The 19,497-nt window shown below is 44.1% G+C and overlaps 1 protein-coding gene across 1 annotated transcript in view; it reads left to right on the top strand.

Annotated features, from left to right (window-relative positions):
- Positions 1-19,497, top strand: part of LOC121837545 (serine protease 30-like) — a 125,688-nt gene that overhangs the window by 94,827 nt on the left and 11,364 nt on the right. The window contains exons 2-3 of the mRNA XM_042293159.1: positions 1,497-1,721; positions 12,367-12,460. Coding sequence (XP_042149093.1) covers positions 1,497-1,721; positions 12,367-12,460 — 319 coding nt within the window. The remainder of the gene's footprint in view (positions 1-1,496; positions 1,722-12,366; positions 12,461-19,497) is intronic.

Raw genomic sequence — 19,497 nt, 5'->3', positions numbered from 1 at the left:
CACCAGTCGGTGAGAAAATCTCATCTTGAAGGGATGATCGGGTCATGAAGAAGTATGATGCTAAGCATATATACTCGCTCACTATAGGGCAGACGAGCAGCAGTCATGTTCCGAGCCAATCGTCCTGTCGCGGACGGCGTAATCGGATTTTGTTCCATCGAAGCGAAGTCCGAAAGCACTAGGACGGTGCGTTCGTCCCACGAAGCGGCCGCCATCCCGGCGGCGCCGAAAACCACTAGCCTTGTCCGTGCACGTACGATACCATAGCAGCTCTCGACGCCCGACAGTCCCTGGGTGCAAATCGTCTCACTTTTCAGAAAAAACAGGCACCGTTCCTCCAGAGGTTCTTGCCGTACCGCGATGCCAAGCGTCTTATACCACTTTTCAATGAACGAATGGAGATATCAACTAGACTACAAAGGTACGTTGCCGCCCGGCGTCGCTAGAAGCACGGTTACCATGGCAACCTCCCAGGCCCAAAATGGAGACCACTATCAGCGCTTCTGGCGTCGTGCATCTAGATAATTTTGCGTCGTGTCGCTACTCTGGCAGCAACGCTGCCATATAGAGTGGCTCTAGCGCACACCAGCTCGGAGCACGTGGAACGAAAGCTCGAGCTGCAGAACCCGGAGCACGTGCAACGAAAGCTCGCGCTGCAGAACCCAGGGATCCTGGGTTCGAGCCCCACCCCTGCCCGTTTCGATCTGGATGAGCATCGTACCGGCGTGCGGTCGTGTATCACTACTGCGTGGTTCACGTTAAAGACCCCAGGCTAGCGGTTGTACTGCACTGGCTAAATTGCTCATCTACAGCTGGGAGACTCGTCGCCCCTGTGAGGCAGACCAAGTTCTAGGCTGTGTAAATATACACACAACCCAATTATTATTATTTAAAAGCGCTGTTTGCCACGCCGGCGGTAGGTTTCGGTTGTATAGCCCTAACAAAACAGCTCACAGACCGAAATCGCGATGTAACCAACAAGCCCGCTCACGCGCTTAATAAACGGTGTGTTGGTTAATGATCGGTGACGACGGCGCAATGACCTTTAGTTAAACAAAACTTGCAGCACGTGAAAATGTGACACTGTTTATCATATCTTTCATCATTAATAACTAATAATGAATATGTGTTATCCTCAATTGTCTTATCATTTATCACGTGGTGATTATCAGAATGATCAAAGCAATCACAAGAGTGTATAGCAAAGAGACACGAGAACGGAGCGGTCTCCTCTTGGTAACGTAAGTTTTTCGAAACGTCGAAGGCCCACAGGGGTGAAGGGGGGCGAGGAGCAAGAGAGAGCCTTGTCATATGTGCGAAACGACGGGGAGAGGGAGAGCAGTGCCTTTGTTGTAGAGTGGGGCTTTGCAGGGCTGTGTGTTCGTACATGATCTTTTTTTTTTTTTTCTTTTTGCCTGAAGGGACATTAACAGCTACTGCTGTAAAGCTCCGTGGAATGCTGTTGCATTTTTATTCGATTTGACGAAATGTCTTAGCCATGCGATTTCTTTCTCTCTCCGCTACGAAGCTTGTGGAGTTCGAGGACCGGCGGCAAGGGGCGCAGCCCAGATTGTAGGCGGGAAGACCGCCGGGCAGCTGGAGTTCCCCTGGCAGATTTCTCTTCACCTCGTCTGGCTCCCGAACCTCGACTTAGGCCACATCTGCGGAGGATCCATCATCAACAAACAATTCGTCGACACCGCGGCACACTGCATCATGGAGTGAGTTCAGCGTCTCAGCGTGAGATGTAACACATTTTTCGGAAAATAGACCGCGAAGAAATCGTGTTTAACATAATATATTTTACGCTTTACGCACTACCAAAAGGTGGGGATTATACAAGGTTGCGTTTTTTTTTTTTATATCGGTCATAGCATTTTTACAGCAAAGCTTTTATGTGCGAGGATCTAGAAAAATGCGTCCAAGCGTGTTAGCAAAACCCTCCCGTTTAAACGGCGCTCTTTCATTCCCATTGCTCGTGGCAAGTATGAATAAAAAGGGAGCAACCCTTGTGAGTCAGCCTTCGTTAGTATTATTAGATACACTCTTAGAACTAGGGGGTGTAAGGGGTACACCCATTGTCTCATATGTAACACCCCAAAAGAACAATGCAACGTTATGTTCACCGAGGTCGAACCGACGATACCGAATTTCACGAGCGGCTTGATAGTCGAGCGATACAATTTATTATGATAGCTAATATACACACAAAAGGCTACAATAAGACAATCAACGTTTTTGTTTTTGGCCCTGCTGCAAAACCTCAGTGTTTTGTTTTAATTTTAGTTTTTGATATGCAAATTAGCTATCTAGTACGTTATATCCAACAGCTCTCAAGTCGCTTGTAAACGTTCGCATCGCGAGCTCGACGACTGTGGACTTTTAACGTCGACATGTGGTTTTGGGGAGTTATATCTTTCTAGCGATTTGCTGTAAAAAAAAATTAAAATATAGCACTAATCTGCGTACCTTTTTAAAAACAACGTTAAGAATGTCATCTGGACCACAATACTTTTTTTTTGTATACGCGGCAAAAATTCTTTTTTTGTGATAATTTTATGTCTGGCACCTTGAGCGAGTTTAACGGAAAATCAGGAAGGAAGTTGTCTTTTGTGGTGTGTACAGAAGCAAAGTAGCCATTAAATAATTGGCAATTGAATTACTGTACACTAGTTCTCTCTCACAATTAATGATCTTAATAACTGGGTGTCTTGAATTTGATACAGGCCTCCAAACCTTGTGAGAATCGTTACGAAGTTTGACAATTTAACGACATAGTACTAATATTTAGAATTTTTATTTAATTCACCACTCTCAGCGATGGTGGTACCGCGGTGTGAGAATCGCGCTCCCTAGCTCCTGGATGATCGGCCTCATAATAAATGGGCTTGCCTATACCTTCCTGGCGTGAAAAATGACGTAAGACTCTAACGCTGCGCGTATGTGGCAAAACTAGAATTACTTACGCGTCGCACACCCAGCCTCGCACCGCAGTTCTACGACGATCATCCAGAAGATAACCATTTTGATAGGCACCAGTCCGCCCCCTATAGGTCGTGAAACTTGCGAATGATCTTAATTTTTAACTTAAGGCAGTCAATTCTATTTCGCTTCCGTATTTTCTGCTCGATCTATTTGATTTCCTTTTGATCTGTGAAATATCTCGTGATCCATGTGCTATTCTCTTCTATTTGTTTTTCACGAGAGTGCACGAACCTTTTTAAAAATGCCTGCACCGTACTTGAAAAGTGAATGATAATTGATCTACATCGCAGTCTGGAATTCAAGCCCTATAGGCAAGTTTGTTGAACGATAGCTCGAGGTAATCCAACATGATTTCGGCTTGAGCTCTATTGTAGTCCCTAAACTCCGCCATCTTATCACGAGAGTGAGTGGGAACAAGTCCCGGGCAATCAAGAGTAACCATGCAATGGTCGAATCAATAAGCCCTATGTGACCACACAGTGCTCGTCGGCAACAAAAAGACAACGATAAACAAAAATAAGATGAAGAATTGAACAAGTATATTCAGTTATGCGAGTGGGGCTTGACACTACTTTTGTCAGGTTAAATTTGAACGAAATATCTTTTAAGATATCGGAGTGTTTACAGGAGGCTAGTTCGGAGCGGAGTCGGAGGTTTACAGGAGTAGCCTCCTGTAAACACTCCGTCAAATGTTTGGATGGTTGAAGTCCCCCCCCCCCCCCCCCCCCCTAATTATTTCCGTAAAATTCTTAAATTTTTCCTGGAGGAAGTCCTGCAATTCGTACACCACCTCTATGTCAGAACTTGGTGTCATATAGACAGCTCCTACAAAAATAGATGAGGTATAGAAAAAACGTTTCACTCGTAATGCCTAGGATATGACCTTTGTATTTAGCTGGAGAAAATCAATGCCATCTTTGATAATGATTGCGGCCCCTTCGCCCCGGTAGGAACGGTCTTTTCGTACCATTTTATTAGACTGTGAAACAATATTGCCATGCGTGTCGCCGAGCGAGCGCGTACGTGGCCGAGTGGTTACCGCGCTCCGCGCGACACCCTAGCGCGGTAACCACTCGTCCGTGTACGCGCCCGCTCAGCGACGCGCTTGGCAATATTCGAGTCAGATATACTATCCCAGAGCCAAGCTTATGTAACTAATATTACATCAAGGTCATAACTGATAATTATATCTTCGAATTCATCCGTTTTATTTACAATAATTCTAGCGTTGAAGTTAATTAATCTAAGTGGTTTGTTAGTTACAGCGCAGGGATTAAACCCAGGAATCCTGGGTTCAATCCCCATTCCTGGCCGTTTCGATCTGGATGAGCATCGTACCGACGTTTTGTCGTGTATCACTACTGCGTGGTGCACGTCCACCACGCAGTAGTGAACATCCTACATGGGACAAGCATGTCACAAAACAAATCTTCCGCAAAAAAACAAATTTGTTGTAGCAATATTTACGCCACAGGACGTAACATAGTCAGCCACAACTTTTCCACATTGGAAACTCGCGCTCTTTCGACGCACGCGGAATGTCTGTTATACGTCACTCCGTGACGTATAGCAGCCACTACGTGACGTATAATACCAACTTTGTGGCGCGCGATTTGAAACGGACGAAATAGCCGCAAACTAAAATCAGTCTCGCGCAATAAATATTGCTGCGGTACGATCGTTAGCAACATGATGCTTCAATGTATTGGACGGTACAAACTACATTACCCTTCCTTTACATACAAACAATTGCGACTTGAAAGAAGCGGATTGCAAGTTGTTTCAGCGTAGAATTAGCTGCGACTTTTGGTTTGTCGAATGGTGAGCATTTTAAAGGAAATGCCCATTTCCTTGTTCGCAAGACCGAACATTAGATATTTGAAAAGAATGTCTGAAACTCGGAAACAGTTTTTTTTTCCTATCTTATTTTATCATGGAACGAAACGGCACATACTAAAGTCCGAGATTGTTTTAGTATGTTTTTAATACCAGGTTAACTTCTTTCTCTTCTTTCCTGCCCGTCTTCTTTTTCTTGACCTTAATCAGCTCGCTTCACTTGTCACTCATACTTGTGTTCATTTATGCGACGAACCACCCAAGCGACGGTCGCAAAGGGGTGAGAATCTTTTATTTCTTCCTGGCTGCCACGACCATCCGAGGACCACCCGACGTTCACTTGTAAGAAATGGCTTATAAGCCGTGACAATTTTTATCACGTGTTTTCAGATTTAGCTTAAGTCCAAAAACTGAGACAACGTGGGCTGAACAAGTAATGCTTTATAAGATTCAAAGAAAACAAGCAATTATTTCACATTATTTAAAGCAGAAAACATGAGCACAGGTAGATCAGGCCAGGAAAAAGTTGTAATAGTTTACAGCACGGCATTGAAATAATAATTTCAATGTACAGCGCATATATGGTTACAATATGCAGCGCATTATCCTCTTGAGGGTAAAACGTCTGAAACTTACACGCTCATAACAATACATTTAGCCGACAGCTGCTTTCTGACAACCAGGCAAGTCTCGCCTGAGCTGGGTATTCGCAGGGAAAGACCCATAGTTCCACAGGGGGCGTATCTGGTTCCCGCAGACATACAGGGTTTTTCAGTTTTATTCTCTACATAACTTTACGTATTTTACAAAAAAAGGATGTGGCAGATATGGGGAAGCCGCTTTTCGTTATACCTGTAGTGCTCGGTGGGCAATAAATGGGTGAATAACCGTTTGCAATGTTTAGTAATTAACCAAAATCTGTTAGCTAACTTGTTTATTAACGGCCTAATTGGCCATGGTGCAATTACAGTTTGAAAAGGAGTCATTAATAAAGGCAAACACAATTTCGACAATTCGCGAAAAGGCCAACAAGTTTCGCAAAATTTATCGTAAAAGTTTGCCTTTCTGCGCTTGATTCAGAAACCGCGTTAGTAAAATAATACGTAGAATAGTGACTTAGTCGTCTTGATGTGTGGCGCCGGCGAGTCCACCGAAGACACGCTGTCGAGTTAGTGACGAGGGGACGGAAACAACTGTGTCATTCTTCTACGCATCAGTATCAGCACAACCTCATTCGCGCTTTCAGCGCGCGGTTTTTTAATTAAGCGAAGAAAGGGAAATTTTTAGCGATGAATGTCTCAAAGCACGTTGTTTGTTCGCGAACTTTCTAAATTAGGTTGGCCTTTACTAATGGCTCCCTTTAAAGTCCCAATTGCAACATTGCCAATTAAACCGTTAAGTAACCCTTTGCCTACCGCAAAAATTAAAAAAAAATTGAAAATACCGATTTTTTTTATGTGCCCTATACTCTGTTTCACCTCGTGTCGTATCGCGGGAAAGGCTACAAGCGCGAGCTCCTTGCTCCAGGATACATTTCCGCGGAACAAGCTCTCGTGCACCAAGGGCAGCTACCAACGCTATGAGCTCGCGCTTCTAGCCTTTGCTATGGTACAACATAAGGTGAAACGGAGTGTATAAAATCGTGGTACCGACACGTGCACCGCTCAAAGTGAAAAAAAAAGGCGAACTGAGTGATTTTTTCCGGATAACTCGACTACAGCGCCGCCACGAACTGTCAATACACGCGCCCTCACGAGCTCCCGTTGCCGAGCCGCTCCGGTCCCAACACCGCCCAAGTATTCTAGTACGCTGCAGCTAGGCCACAACCAGCCGACTACCGTTGTCCACTTTCGGACGAATTTCACCACCGGGCAGTTGTCCCTTCTTCGGCGGGATAAAAGCATTTTATGGTAGACATTCGAAGAGCAGTCAGTTTGGGATTAAGTATGTTTATCAGCGGAAATAAGAAAATAAAAGTAATGTCAGGTTGTCAAGATTGGCGGTGATGCTTCAAGAACGCAAGGACACTAAACTTGACATCGTCGATTTGAACACGCACCATCAAATTTGTCGCTCACAACTGATAATCCTGACTCCATCGTCAAAGGTATCAACCATAAAATGACGTCACTGAACGCGCCCGCACACTATATACGTGCCCTGGCACGAGTCTTTCGCTTGAAAGTCTGTCATGGCCACTCTTGAGTTCATGGAACGCGAGCCGTTTTAATTCCAGAATCTCTTAAAACGTTACCTCTAAGCAGGGTCGTCGAAACAGGGGGATGGGGAGGCGGGAATTTAGCCCCCCCCCCCCTCTTTCAGTGACGTCGAAAGAGGGGGCAAGGTGCATAAGGGTGAAGGGGGGGGGGGGTATTGCCCCAGCCCCGAACCACCATAGCATTTCAGAGAGTTATAGTAAAATATTCGGGGAAAGGAATATCCCCTTTCTTCACCACCATCACCTCCATGTTGAATATACCTGAGACTGGGGTATTATATCTCTGATCATCCCAGAGGCAGGCTTAGTCGCCTTTTCTTATGGTTCAGCATTCGCACCTCCACCCAACACGTTAATCCTCCAAGCTATTACGGTTTTGGACAAGCTGGGCCGTCGTTTGGCCGAGTTGGAAGCGGATGTGGCATTCTTCGGCATCTGTCTTCGGAAAAAGTTCGTGGACCTGGAAAACTTCAAGCATCTGTCGTCAACCAGTGTTCCTTGGTACGCCAAGAAAAAGATCATCAAGGCCTACCGGGACGGAGCCAGCAAAAGGATCCAGGACATCAAAGGAGCCAGCGACAGACTTTGGACGCTTCTCCTGGGAGATGGTTTCAAGAACCACCGGGAGTACCATCAATGGACCCTCACCAAAAGAACCCTGTTCGTTTTGAGACGTCGTCCTGTCCCATTCTGTTTCTTCGACTTTTATGTTCTTTTCTACCCCAGTCTCAGGTATATTCAACATGATTAACATGCACCAGCTCGCCTGCACCCTTGCTATTATATCTCTGATCATCCCAGAGGCAGGCTTAGTCGCCTTTTCTGATGGTTCAGCATTCGCACCTCCACCCAACATGTTAATCCTCCAAGCTATTACGGTTTTATACAAGCTCGGCCGTCGTTTGGCCGAGCTGGAAGCGGATGTGGCATTCTTCGGCATCTGTCTTCGGAAAAAGTTCGTGGACCTGGAAAACTTCAAGCATCTGTCGTCAACCAGTGTTCTTTGGTACGCCAAGAAAAAGATCATCAAGGCCTACCGGGACGGAGCCAGCAAAAGGATCCAGGACATCAAAGGAGCCTGCGACAGACTTTGGACGTTTCTCCTGGGAGATGGTTTCAAGAACCACCGGGAGTACTATCAATGGACCAGCACCAAAAAAACCCTGTTCGTTTTGAGACGTCGTCCTGTCCTGCTCTGTTTCTTCGACTTTTATGTTCTTTTCTACCCCAGTCTCAGGTATATTCAACATGGTTAACATACACCAGCTCGCCTGCACCCCTTACTATTATATCTCTGATCATCCCAGAGGCAGGCTTAGTCGCATTTTCTTATGGTTCAGCATTCGCACCTCCACCCAACATGTTATTCCTCCAAGCTATTACGGTTTTTGACAAGCTGGGCCGTCGTTTGGCCGATCTGGAAGCGGATGTGGCATTCTTCGGCATCTGTCTTCGGAAAAAGTTCGTGGACCTGGAAAACTTCAAGCATCTGTCGTCAACCAGTGTTCCTTGGTACGCCAAGAAAAATATCACCAAGGCCTACCGGGACGGAGCCAGCAAAAGGATCAAGGACATCAAAGGAGCCTGCGACAGACTTTGGACGCTTCTCCTGGGAGATGGTTTAAAGTACCACCGGGAGTACCATCAATGGACCAGCACCAAAAGAACCCTGTTCGTTTTGAGACGTCGCCCTGTCCCGTTCTGTTTCTTTGACTTTTATGTTCTTTTCTACTCCAGTGTCAGGTATATTGAACATGATTAACATCCACCAGCTCGCCTGCACCCTTACTATTATGTCACCATCACATCCTCTCTCTCTCTGTCCCGAACAATTTCACGGCCCTTCTTGAGACTCCTATTTGTTTGTTTGTGTGTGTGTGCGTGTGTTTGTGTGTGTGTGTTGGTCGTACCTTAATTCTTTCTTTAGAGCGCAGCTCTTCGGCGCCCGTTTCCGGGTTTCGCGGCGTGGGCGCCGCCGTCGGCGTAACTGGCCCGCTAAATTTAGCGCCAAATTGACGTCACTTGACCTCAACACCAATTCAATTCCCAGCTACGTGACTTCAACGCTAATTCACTTCTCCACTAGATTGTCATGTGATGTCCTTTTCCCTGCTAAATTTAGCGGAGAAACTGAATGGGAGGAGGAGGGGAGGAGAGGAAGAGGGGACGACGAGGGGCATACCCTCCTCTCCGTACCTTCCCTTATTCCTCCTCAAGAGTTGAGCTCTAATTTAGCATTACAAAGATTTGTAAACGTCTTTTTTTTTTTTGAACTCCCTTTCTTCGGCTTTTTTTTTGTTTTTGTTTTGTTATCCCCCGTTTCCCCTCATCTCTCAGACATTACCGACGTCTCTACACAAACCGCCTGTGGGTGACCCCGGTGGCGTTGTTGACAGTGGCGGAAGATGACCTCTATAAAGCCGCCCGCGTACACCGCGCACGGCTCCACAACATCACAAAGTTCAATCTTCGCCTCGATTCCAAAGCGAAGATTTTGGCCTCAAATAACTCCGTCCCAAAGTTGTGAAACAAAACTTGAAAGTATAAAAACAGCGGGGACGATGACGGGAACATGACATCTTTCATTTAGCATCAACACAGAATGGCACAACGATAAAACCGCCCCCCAAAGGTTTCAACGCTCTCAAAGGGGGAAAGGAAATTATTATGTAAAGGAGAGGGAAGTCACTGTAAATATAAAAGTTATAAACGCTGGCGTCAATACGGGGTATCACCAATATAGTTATCTCCGATTACTTGAAATTCGACCTTTGTCATTGTCAATGATAATGAAGATGCAGAAATATTGTTGTTTACAGGCCCAAAGGGAAATGTGCTATAATATGAAAGTTTAAAAACTCTAGCGTCACGATGAGGTGTAAGTAATCTAGTCATCTCTGGTGTCAGGAATTCGACCTCTGTCTTTGTCAGTGATAATGAAGGAGCAGAAATGTTGTTGTTTACAGCCCCCATGGCAAATGATTGAATCATTTCTCTCCCAAACCTGTTGTTGTGCCCGCCCAGTATTCTAGTATCAAAGAAATGAGGAGTACAGTCATCGCACGTGCGGCTATGAACGACAATTGGGTGATACGACTTATTTGAAGCCTTTGATGCTTCCAAGTTGCGTTCTCTGAGTCGATGGTTCACGCATCTCCCAGTCTGTCCGATGTACTGACTGCCACAGCTTAGCGGAATTGAATAAACCTTTCTTTCTTCACATTCTACAAACTTTTTAGTATGCTTTACGTTGCACCCTCTGGGATTGTCGCTCCCATTAACCTTTTTACACATCTGTTTTAGGCGCATGCGACAGGCGAAAACAACACTCGTGTCGAACTTGGACGCGATAGATCTTAAAAAGGTTAATGGGAGCGACATTCCCAGAGGGTGCAACGTAAAGCATACCAAAAAGTTTGTAGAATGTAAAGAAAGAAAGGTTTATTGAATTCCGCTAAGCTGTGGCAGTCTGTACATCGGACAGACTGGGAGATCCGTCAACCATCGACTCAGAGAACACAACTTGGAAGCATCAAAGGCTTCAAATGAGTCGTATCACCCAATTGTCGTTCACAGCCGCACGTGCGATGACTGTACTCCTTATTTCTGTGATACTAGATTACTGGGTGGGCACAACAACAGGTTTGGGAGAGAAATCATTGAATAATTTGCCATGGGGACTGTAAACAACAACATTTCTGCACCTTCATTATCACTAACAAAGACGGAGGTCGAATTCCTGACATCAGAGAGGACTAGATTACTGACACCTCATCGTGACGCTAGAGCTTTTTAAACTTTCATATTATAGAACATTTCCCTTTGGGGCTGTAAACAACAATATTTCTGCATCTTCATTATCATTGACAATGACAAAGGTCGAATTCCAAGTAATCGGAGATAACTATATTGGTGATACCCCGTATTGACGCCAGCGTTTTTAACTTTTATATTTACAGTGAATTCCCTTTCTTTTGCACAATAATCTACTTTCCCTCTTTGAGAGCGTTGAAACCTTTGGGGGGCGGTTTTATCCTTGTACCATTTTGTGTTGTTCCTAATGAAATATGTCCTGTTCCCGTCGTCGTCCCCGCTGTTTTTATACTTTCAAGTTTTGTGTCTATTAACCAACACACTCGTTTTCAATTGCAAAGTTGTGAAACGTCACTTTGTCGGCACCAATAACTTCCACAAACGACGATCTTGCGACGAGAAGGTTTAGAGTATTTACCGGCCGCCTAGGTACACTCTACGCATCATTGACTCTAACGCGGCGTAGGGATGTAGGGACACTCGGGCGAGACGTCATCAGTGCAGCCGTTCAATCGGCTGGCACCACGGTGTTGCTCGCACGCGCTTCGATGGAGCTCGCTACGACTTTGTGTTTTACATTCTCGCTGGAATTTGAGTACCGAGAGAGCTTGGATGATTGACACGTAGCTCGGCTTGACGTCAGCGTCGCGAGAGTCCAATTAGCGCGTTCTGCAACTTGCGCAGAGGAAGTTGTGCTCCCAGATCGAAACGGGCAGGGGTGGGGATTGAACCCAGGATCTCTGGGTTATACAGCGCGAGCTCTCGCTCCACGTGCTCCGAGCTGGTTTGCGCTAGCCCACTCGGCCACCGATCCTTTTTTTTTTCTTTATTGCACTTGGCCACCGATTCGTCTTTATCTCTCAGGACCAAGTGGTCTGGACTAACCGCTCATTCACACTGGAAGCGGATCCGCGTTCGCAAAGCGGTTGCGAAAGCGGTTGTATAAATATCCAGTGCTATTGCACGCGCACTCGATGATATCCAGTTCGCGTGCAATTGTACTAGATCTTTATACAACCGCGTTCGCAACCGCTTTGCGAACGCGGATCCGCTTCCAGTGTGAATGAGCGGTAAAGCCGTTCGATGTGTTTGCGTTTGTCTTGCAAGTGGCGTGAAACGCACCAGTGCATGTCTATTTTTATGTCTATTTTCATTATTTAAAAGATAGTTAACGAATTTTAATTAATTAGTCAACTGATCGTTACGATTAGCCCCCTATAATATGTCCCCCTGGCCGTATAACTCACCGGCACAAGCCGTATCACTGCATCTTTTACGCATTTTTAAAAATAAATCTGTTCGGATTAAAAATGAAAACCCTGTATATATACATATATATATATATATGTCTTGTTACCATGGTACTTATGTCTTCTCTGAAATTAAACCAGTTGAAAGTAGAGCTCTGTGGTGTACGTCCTTCTTCTATTAGCCCTTCATGTTTAGCAGATTTTATTCTCTACAATCCTAGTGCAAATTTATCTCTCATATATGTTTTCGTCATTATGTTTCAGTGGCTACAACTCTCCATCCAATTACATCGTTGTGGTAGGAGAAGAAAACCTCGATGTTATAGATCCATACGAGGAATGGATTCCAGTTGTCAATGTAAGATAAAGCATCTTCTAAACTTTGCATGCTAAGTTATAATCCCCTTTGCACAACCTTGGACACGCTTCTTAATTGGAACGCAACTTCTCATAGAACTTCTATCTCTACGCTTACAGTCGCAGTGTTTAAGGGCATCATGTAAACATATTGTGTTTGTCAGATTGGACCAGGTCTAAAACATCTTGTGCTTTAAGAAGGGACAGTGACTGACAGCTTTCCAAATACATATGGTTATTCAACTTACCTTACTTAACACTCCATTGGTCATCACGTTCATTTTATTGAATATTAAACACGGATACTCTCAGGATCACCAGTTCAGGTATTCCGCACTCTACAAGCCGCTGCCACAAGAAACAAAGTAAATTGCGTTCCCCCCCCCCCCTCTCCCAAGAAAAACATAATAGGATACCATCCCAAGCAGGACTTGAAATGTGCACCGCTTAGGATTGAGCGTGCTGAGCGATTTGGGACAGACTCAATTGAGGTGATTAGCTATGAAAGGTTGGGTCCTCACATGGCATGAACACACTCTACATTTTGGGCGGACAAGCGTTTTGTAGAGGTTTGGTTTTAGTGAAGAAAGAGCAAGGAAGAGTTTCCTTCTGAAGTGTCCTAGCACACCGTTAGCAGTGTTAACCACAGATTAAGTTTGAACTTGCCAAAAAAGTTTAGACGTTATATGAACACCAAAAAAATTACAGACAAACACCCAAGCGAGAGGTACGTTGTTGAGATGATACGCATAACGCAAAGATTGAACACGTAGCACAGTTATGTATTTGCATTTTAAGTGCTAAGTTTTATTATCCACTGATATATTCAAGTATAGCCGGATTGTAGCAAAATAACATTATGTATTTGTGTAATTGTCCGATAGATTACGCAATCGTCACCAACTAAGTAGGAGGTATAAGAGATTTTCAGAACCAAGTAATTTATGTAAAAAATAGTGGTGAACAAAGTACCGAACAAACAGATTGAATCATTACTTGTGGTGTTGGCCACTTGAACAAAATATAACAAAATGCAGAGAAAAAATATACAGTCGGGGACAAAAGTCTCCAGGACGTGCCAGCTGCGGCTGAAACGCATCGCTCTGCCATCTGCCGGCGGGTGGTCTGGTTTCGAGATCACACAAAAGCGCATGCGCGTCCTACTCTGAGTGCAAACATGTCTGTTTTCCCGCTCTTCTGCGGCACAGCGCCTAACTCGGAATCGGGCGCGTGGTACCGCAACGGAGATAGCGCTGGCGGCTGACGAGCCTCTGCTACACATTCCGAAACTCGAGATACCGCCTAGGGTATTTCGCCGCATTTCGCCGTGTCAGCGCACCTTGCTTTATAACCAGTTGAGCTTATCGCTCAGTTGAGATGCCGTGACTTCTTGCTTGATAGGTGCCATGTCAGTAAGCGCTATCTCCGAGGCGGTCCCACACGCCCGATTCCGAGTTAGGCGCCGCGCCGCAGAAGAGCGGGAAAGCGCACAGGTTGGCAGGCACAGTAGGACGCGCATGCGCTTTTCTGTGATCTCGAAACCAGGCGACCCACCGGCAGATGGCAGAGCAATGCGTTCCAGTCGCAGCTCGCGTGTCCTGGAGACTTTTGTCCCCGACTGTACATACACACCGCTTAATTACAAGCCGCTTTTCCTTGTTTTGCCTTTCTGCTACAGTATAATGTAGTTGACTTGAGCAGTTTAATTGAGGTTTCGGTAATCAATGCTCAGTGAACGCAAATTAAAAAGGAGTAGTTTGTGAGAAACCTTATCTAATGCTTTTGCAAAATCCAGGAAAATGCAGTCAACTTCATACAAGAAAATAATAATCTCTGGAGAATGGGAACAAGGGGGATAGAGGAAAAACACAACTTTTCAAAGACAGCTAGATGACTGGTGCGCGACCGAAACAATCCGCCTGATCCTTGTATCGAACGAGGGACCTCTTCATTCCCAGTAGATTTATGATCGTCATTCTTGTCTAGCTCGCTTCCACCTTTCTGTTAATTGCATTCTCATCATAACTTCATAAAGGTATCGAGAGAGTGGTGCAGATCATGCGCGAAGAAGAGTAGTTGCGTCTCGCACAAGAAATGTTTTCCAAAAACATGTTGCAAATCTGTAAAGTCGTTATTCGTTTCTACAAATTTAACCGATAACGAGAAGATTATCTGTTGAAAAATTTCACATGGCAAACCTATTAGTGAAATTGGTAGATAGTTTCATATTATTGCCTTTATAAAAATGGTGCATTTAAAAAATATATTTCAGTTAGAAAGAGAAACGGCGCTATCATCGGTGAAGATGTACATGTATGCGTGGATAATTGTCTAATGTAAATTTAGATTACTTGAACTGGAACGCCTTTAACATGTATTTCTGCATCATGTAAGCCAGTGCTACACACCTGAACCAAAAGCGGTTGTGAAGGCTCGCTTCCTAGTGGCTGTGGACGGATACGCGGCGTCCGATATTCCGCAAAAAAGAGCTGCTGCGCATGCTCAGAATCCTTTTCCACAGTCCAGTAAACAAAGATGGCAGCTCGCAGGAGGCGACTGATTAAATGGTCTGCAGAGCTGCGAGATTCTACCTAAAGAAGTGTTAGCCTGCCCTTGTACTTCATTTTTCCTTAGAGAAGAACTGATGGGGTTTATGAATAAGGAAAAACTGTGGAAGCTTCAACGTAGGCACCTTAAAGTTATGTCTAAAGATTTATTTTAATTTTATCAGCAGCAAATACGGGATCACTAATTAAACTTTGACCGCAGCCCCGCCTCTTGCTGCACACCCAGCGCATCGGAAGATGCGGTGAAGCCACAGGCACCTCTAGGTTTACGAGAACGCCCCAGTTACTTTTAAATATCCTGTTTGCTTTTTCTGCGGTTTTTATAGTGCACTTCAGAAATATTATTTCCTATAGCTTTGTGCTACATAGTTTCTGTAATCAATTTTTCTTACTGCATCAGGTTCCGTACATGCACCCCTTCGGGTGAAACGTTGCTATGTCAAAATGATCGCTAGCAGGTAGGCAAAACAACAGACCAGTCTCAAATATATACGTATTCATAAGGATTTACTCTCATAAAAAATGAAGGGGTCAGGAACTGGACATTCAAATTATCGAATGACAATAGTTTTCGGGCATTTTATTGCTCGCTTGGAATCTCCTCTTTTAGTATCAATTTCTATTTCTGTCAATTCAGATTACAATTCATCCGTCGTATGACCCTAAAACCGAGAACTACGACTACGCTCTACTTAAGCTGGCGAGAGCGCTTGACTTTGCTGGCCGCGAGAACTTTTTGATGCCCATCTGCCTTCCCACTCCTTACTGGCAATTTAAAGATGAAAAGTGCATCGCTACTGGATGGGGGTTAACCAAAGACGGTCAGTATTTACGTCTACTTTTACAAAACGATGTACTCACAACCACGTTCCATCGCATTGCGTTTCTAGAAGAAGCATAGCGCCTAACTAGGAGTCGCCTGACGTCCAATACATTTCTCTTAGTGCCCCAGGATTCCTTGGTAAAAAAAAAATAAACACGGACGTTCTATTGTGGTTTTAGGCCTATGTGGGAGATAACTTAGGTTTATCAAACACAATTTAACTTATAAAAAGGTGAGTTGTAAGTGGGTTAAATTGTAAGATGGTGGTATAATAATATCAAAATTGACGTGACCAGTTTGGGATAGGAAACTTCTAGTAGGAACCGATGAGGACCATAGTCAAAATTTGATAGGAAGTGCCTAAGCCTTGACGGCCTGGACCTGAGCCGGTTGGTTTGACATGCCTTCTTGAATACCAGCTTAACGTATTCTAATAATAATAATAATATCGTTATTTCCATCAATCTTCATGGGGGAGCCCGAGAAAAAAAGCTGCTATATGCAGCTTGACTGGTCCTCGGTCCCCTTACAGCGGTCAACGGCAAGCATCGAGAAATAAAGATGAAAATCACATCAAGTAGCAACGGAAGGTATTGTTAACAGAAAAAAACAAAACAAATAACGTTGTATGAAAAGAATGCATCATGTACAAAAATATCCACGCAAGTCTTTGAAAGTCAAGTTTTCAAGGGAAACATTACTACTGCAAAAAGTATTTAAGAAATTTGGAAGAGTAAATTGAAGCATCAGAGAGCCATAGTTCGTTCGCTGAGTAACCATCTTCCACTTCTCCGCGTGACGAGTAGACCACACTGGTGAATTTTCTCCAACAGTGCAAGATTTTCTAAGAAACATGTGTCCTTTATTCTTTCACACTTAAAACTGGAACAAAGTCGATATTAATACAAATTGTGAACATCAATTATCCTATAGGTTTTAAATAATTCAGCAGTGTGAAAATCCAAAGGTACATGACCTATACCTCTGAGTATTTTCTTTTGTAGTATGAACAGTTTTTCAATATTAGTTAAGGTTGATGTACCCAAAACGAGGTAGCAGTAGGCAAAGTGGGAGTAAAACAAGGGGTTATATATCAAGATTTTCGGGTTTCCTCTACGTTCCTTCGCTTTTCCTCTGCGTTCAGCTGGTATTCAAGAAAACATGCCTAATCTGCTGCTAAAAAAAGAATTAGAATAACCAAACAACTGATCGTTGTTCTGTTACCAACCTAAACACTAACTGACAAATTTTATTTTAGAAAAGTGAGCGAGAAATTTAACAGAAAGAATTAAAACAACCAACCTTTTTCAGGTTGGCCTTTCTGAAAAAAATTTCAGTCTCAGTGGAGATGCTAAAACAATTATTTCACTCTAAGAATTGTGAGTTCCTAAACGATTTTATCAAGTTACTTTTTTACGGAGATCTTTATTAACCAACTCATAGTTGGTCTTCTGTCCGTGTCTCTACAGTACATTGGTATGTATTTCCTTACCAATTGAAAGATCTGCTTTCGACGAGCTGCTTTTACCAGACAGATTCGGCCCCTTGCCCTTCTGCAAGGCACACTTCAATATCACTCAGACTTTGCAAGACATCTTAGGCATATAACTCTTAGACCAGAAAGAAGACGTGCTTTGTACGCGAGGTCGTCAGGCCTCTTAGAAACCGCAACCGGTAGCACCCACCGTACGGGTAACCCAAGGATTGTTCAGGAATCCACTCTGAAATTTGGCGTTCGTTGCAACGAAGAGAACTACGTTGCTAAAATTCTGCTGCCTTTTCCGCTTGGCGCAGCTCGTCGTCTGCGGCCCGCCGATAATGCCTTCTCTTAGCATCTTTTTAGAATGTAGACGCACTGTAGTACACTCAGGAATCCCACCGCCGTGGAGGAAACGGAAGGTATTAGGCAAGTTCTATTTAAGTGTACCTCCCGCACCGGTGCGGGAAAGTGTAAGACAGTGTACTTATGGTATATGCATTGAGATATGACCGGAAGTACACCGGCCTACACTTTTCTGCACTTGTCCAGGAGGTGCTATTAAGTCAAACTAGCCTAGTCTTGCAAAGGGTGTGGTGTTGGTTTGGGGGGGGGGGGGGGTGGAGTAGGAAAGGGTAAAGAGATGATCCTACCAGAGACGAAAAATACTTTACTAGGGGAAATACAAGCCACCAACCGCAAACACAATAAGCTCAGCGAGGACAGGATTTGAGACGTTCTGATGGCTGCGGGCCACAACGGCGTGGTTCATCTTTATTTTAACAGGCCGGTAACCATGCGCCATATCTCGGGTTGGTTGCTTCCAGACTTGTACACGTTACTGAAAAATTGTAAGGAATTACATTTACAATTACTCAAGGCTAAATTGTAATTTTTTGCAATTACAATTACCCTCTCATAAAAGTAAGGGACCGTTACTCCCAAAAGTAATCCGTTACTTTCGTGGCGTTACTTTCAACAATATTTTCCTCAGTTTTGGAACAAAAGGAAGAAGGCTATTCAAGTTCTTACTGTTGCCAGCTGTCCCATTTATTGACCTTGAGAATTTTGAGCAACAGCTGGCTCTCGAAAGTCTCGTCAGACATATATTGCGTCATTTTTTACTGAAGATGTGGACTGCTACGCTGAGCACCATTTGAACTGAGTCACTGGATGGGAGTGCCATATTGTGCCTCACGAATATTTAAATCTTTGCATTTAGCTTTTTTAGCGAAGCAATGGAAGTACTATTTAGCTCGAAGATAGGGCAAAGCTTCATCGTTGCAGCCGTTGCCTGATATTCGAGAGTTTTAGTAGAGTTGGTACCAGTAAGGTGATAATAAAATAATATTTAAGGTTTGGCTCGATATTCTTCTTCCTGTGATTCTTAACAGGTCGAGCCTCGGTTGAGGCGCGTTAGTGAATAATAAAATGTTTTTAATATATAAATATAAGTAATAGAAAAAAATAACAATCAGAACGTCGGTAAAAATAAGGAAAGGCAAATGCACGTTTGCCATGTGTACCTTTCTTGATGCCGTTCAAAAACGCACGGAGCACGGACCGATTGCAGTTTACTCCGGTTTGGTCTGGATAGACTTCCGCTGATGCCACGGGCAGCAAAGGGCAGAGAACTGAGCCACACTATGGCTCCCCACTCATGAGTTTCACTCCCTCCCTAAGCCCAGAGTCTCGAGTCTACATCAGCCACCATTATGCTTTATTTGTAAAGACCTCTTATCTTTTATTTGTAAAAGATGCGTCGTGCCGGAATACAACAGCGAAAAAAAAAAGGAAGACAATTATTATTTTCGGAGTGATCGCAAAAAGCTGACTCACAAAAGGGTGGCTGAGATGCGGATAACCTGGCTGAAATTCACAAATAAAAGGGGCCAACCCTAAAACTTGGACCGCAAAAAAGTAAGTAGTTTTCAAAACAGGTTGAAATAATGTGAATGAAGCAGAACAAATACATCCTGTTTTCTTAGAGAAGATGATAAGTGTGCAGCAATGAACGAGGATGCTTCTGGCAATAACACCTTCACATATCATCACATTGCTTTTAGAGGATTTTAGGGCAGACGGAGCGTTGTCTCGTGTTGTGACATTATAAAAATGGTTGTAGCTACTATAACCGAGAAGGGCATTCTTAATTCTTGTCTGTGCACTTA

Source organism: Ixodes scapularis, unplaced genomic scaffold (genome assembly GCF_016920785.2).
Source record: "Ixodes scapularis isolate PalLabHiFi unplaced genomic scaffold, ASM1692078v2 PGA_scaffold47__10_contigs__length_4178495, whole genome shotgun sequence".
Classification (NCBI taxonomy): Eukaryota; Metazoa; Arthropoda; class Arachnida; order Ixodida; family Ixodidae; genus Ixodes; species Ixodes scapularis.
The sequence above is the reverse complement of the archived record's forward strand: the minus strand, read 5'-3'. Positions and strand labels throughout refer to the sequence as shown.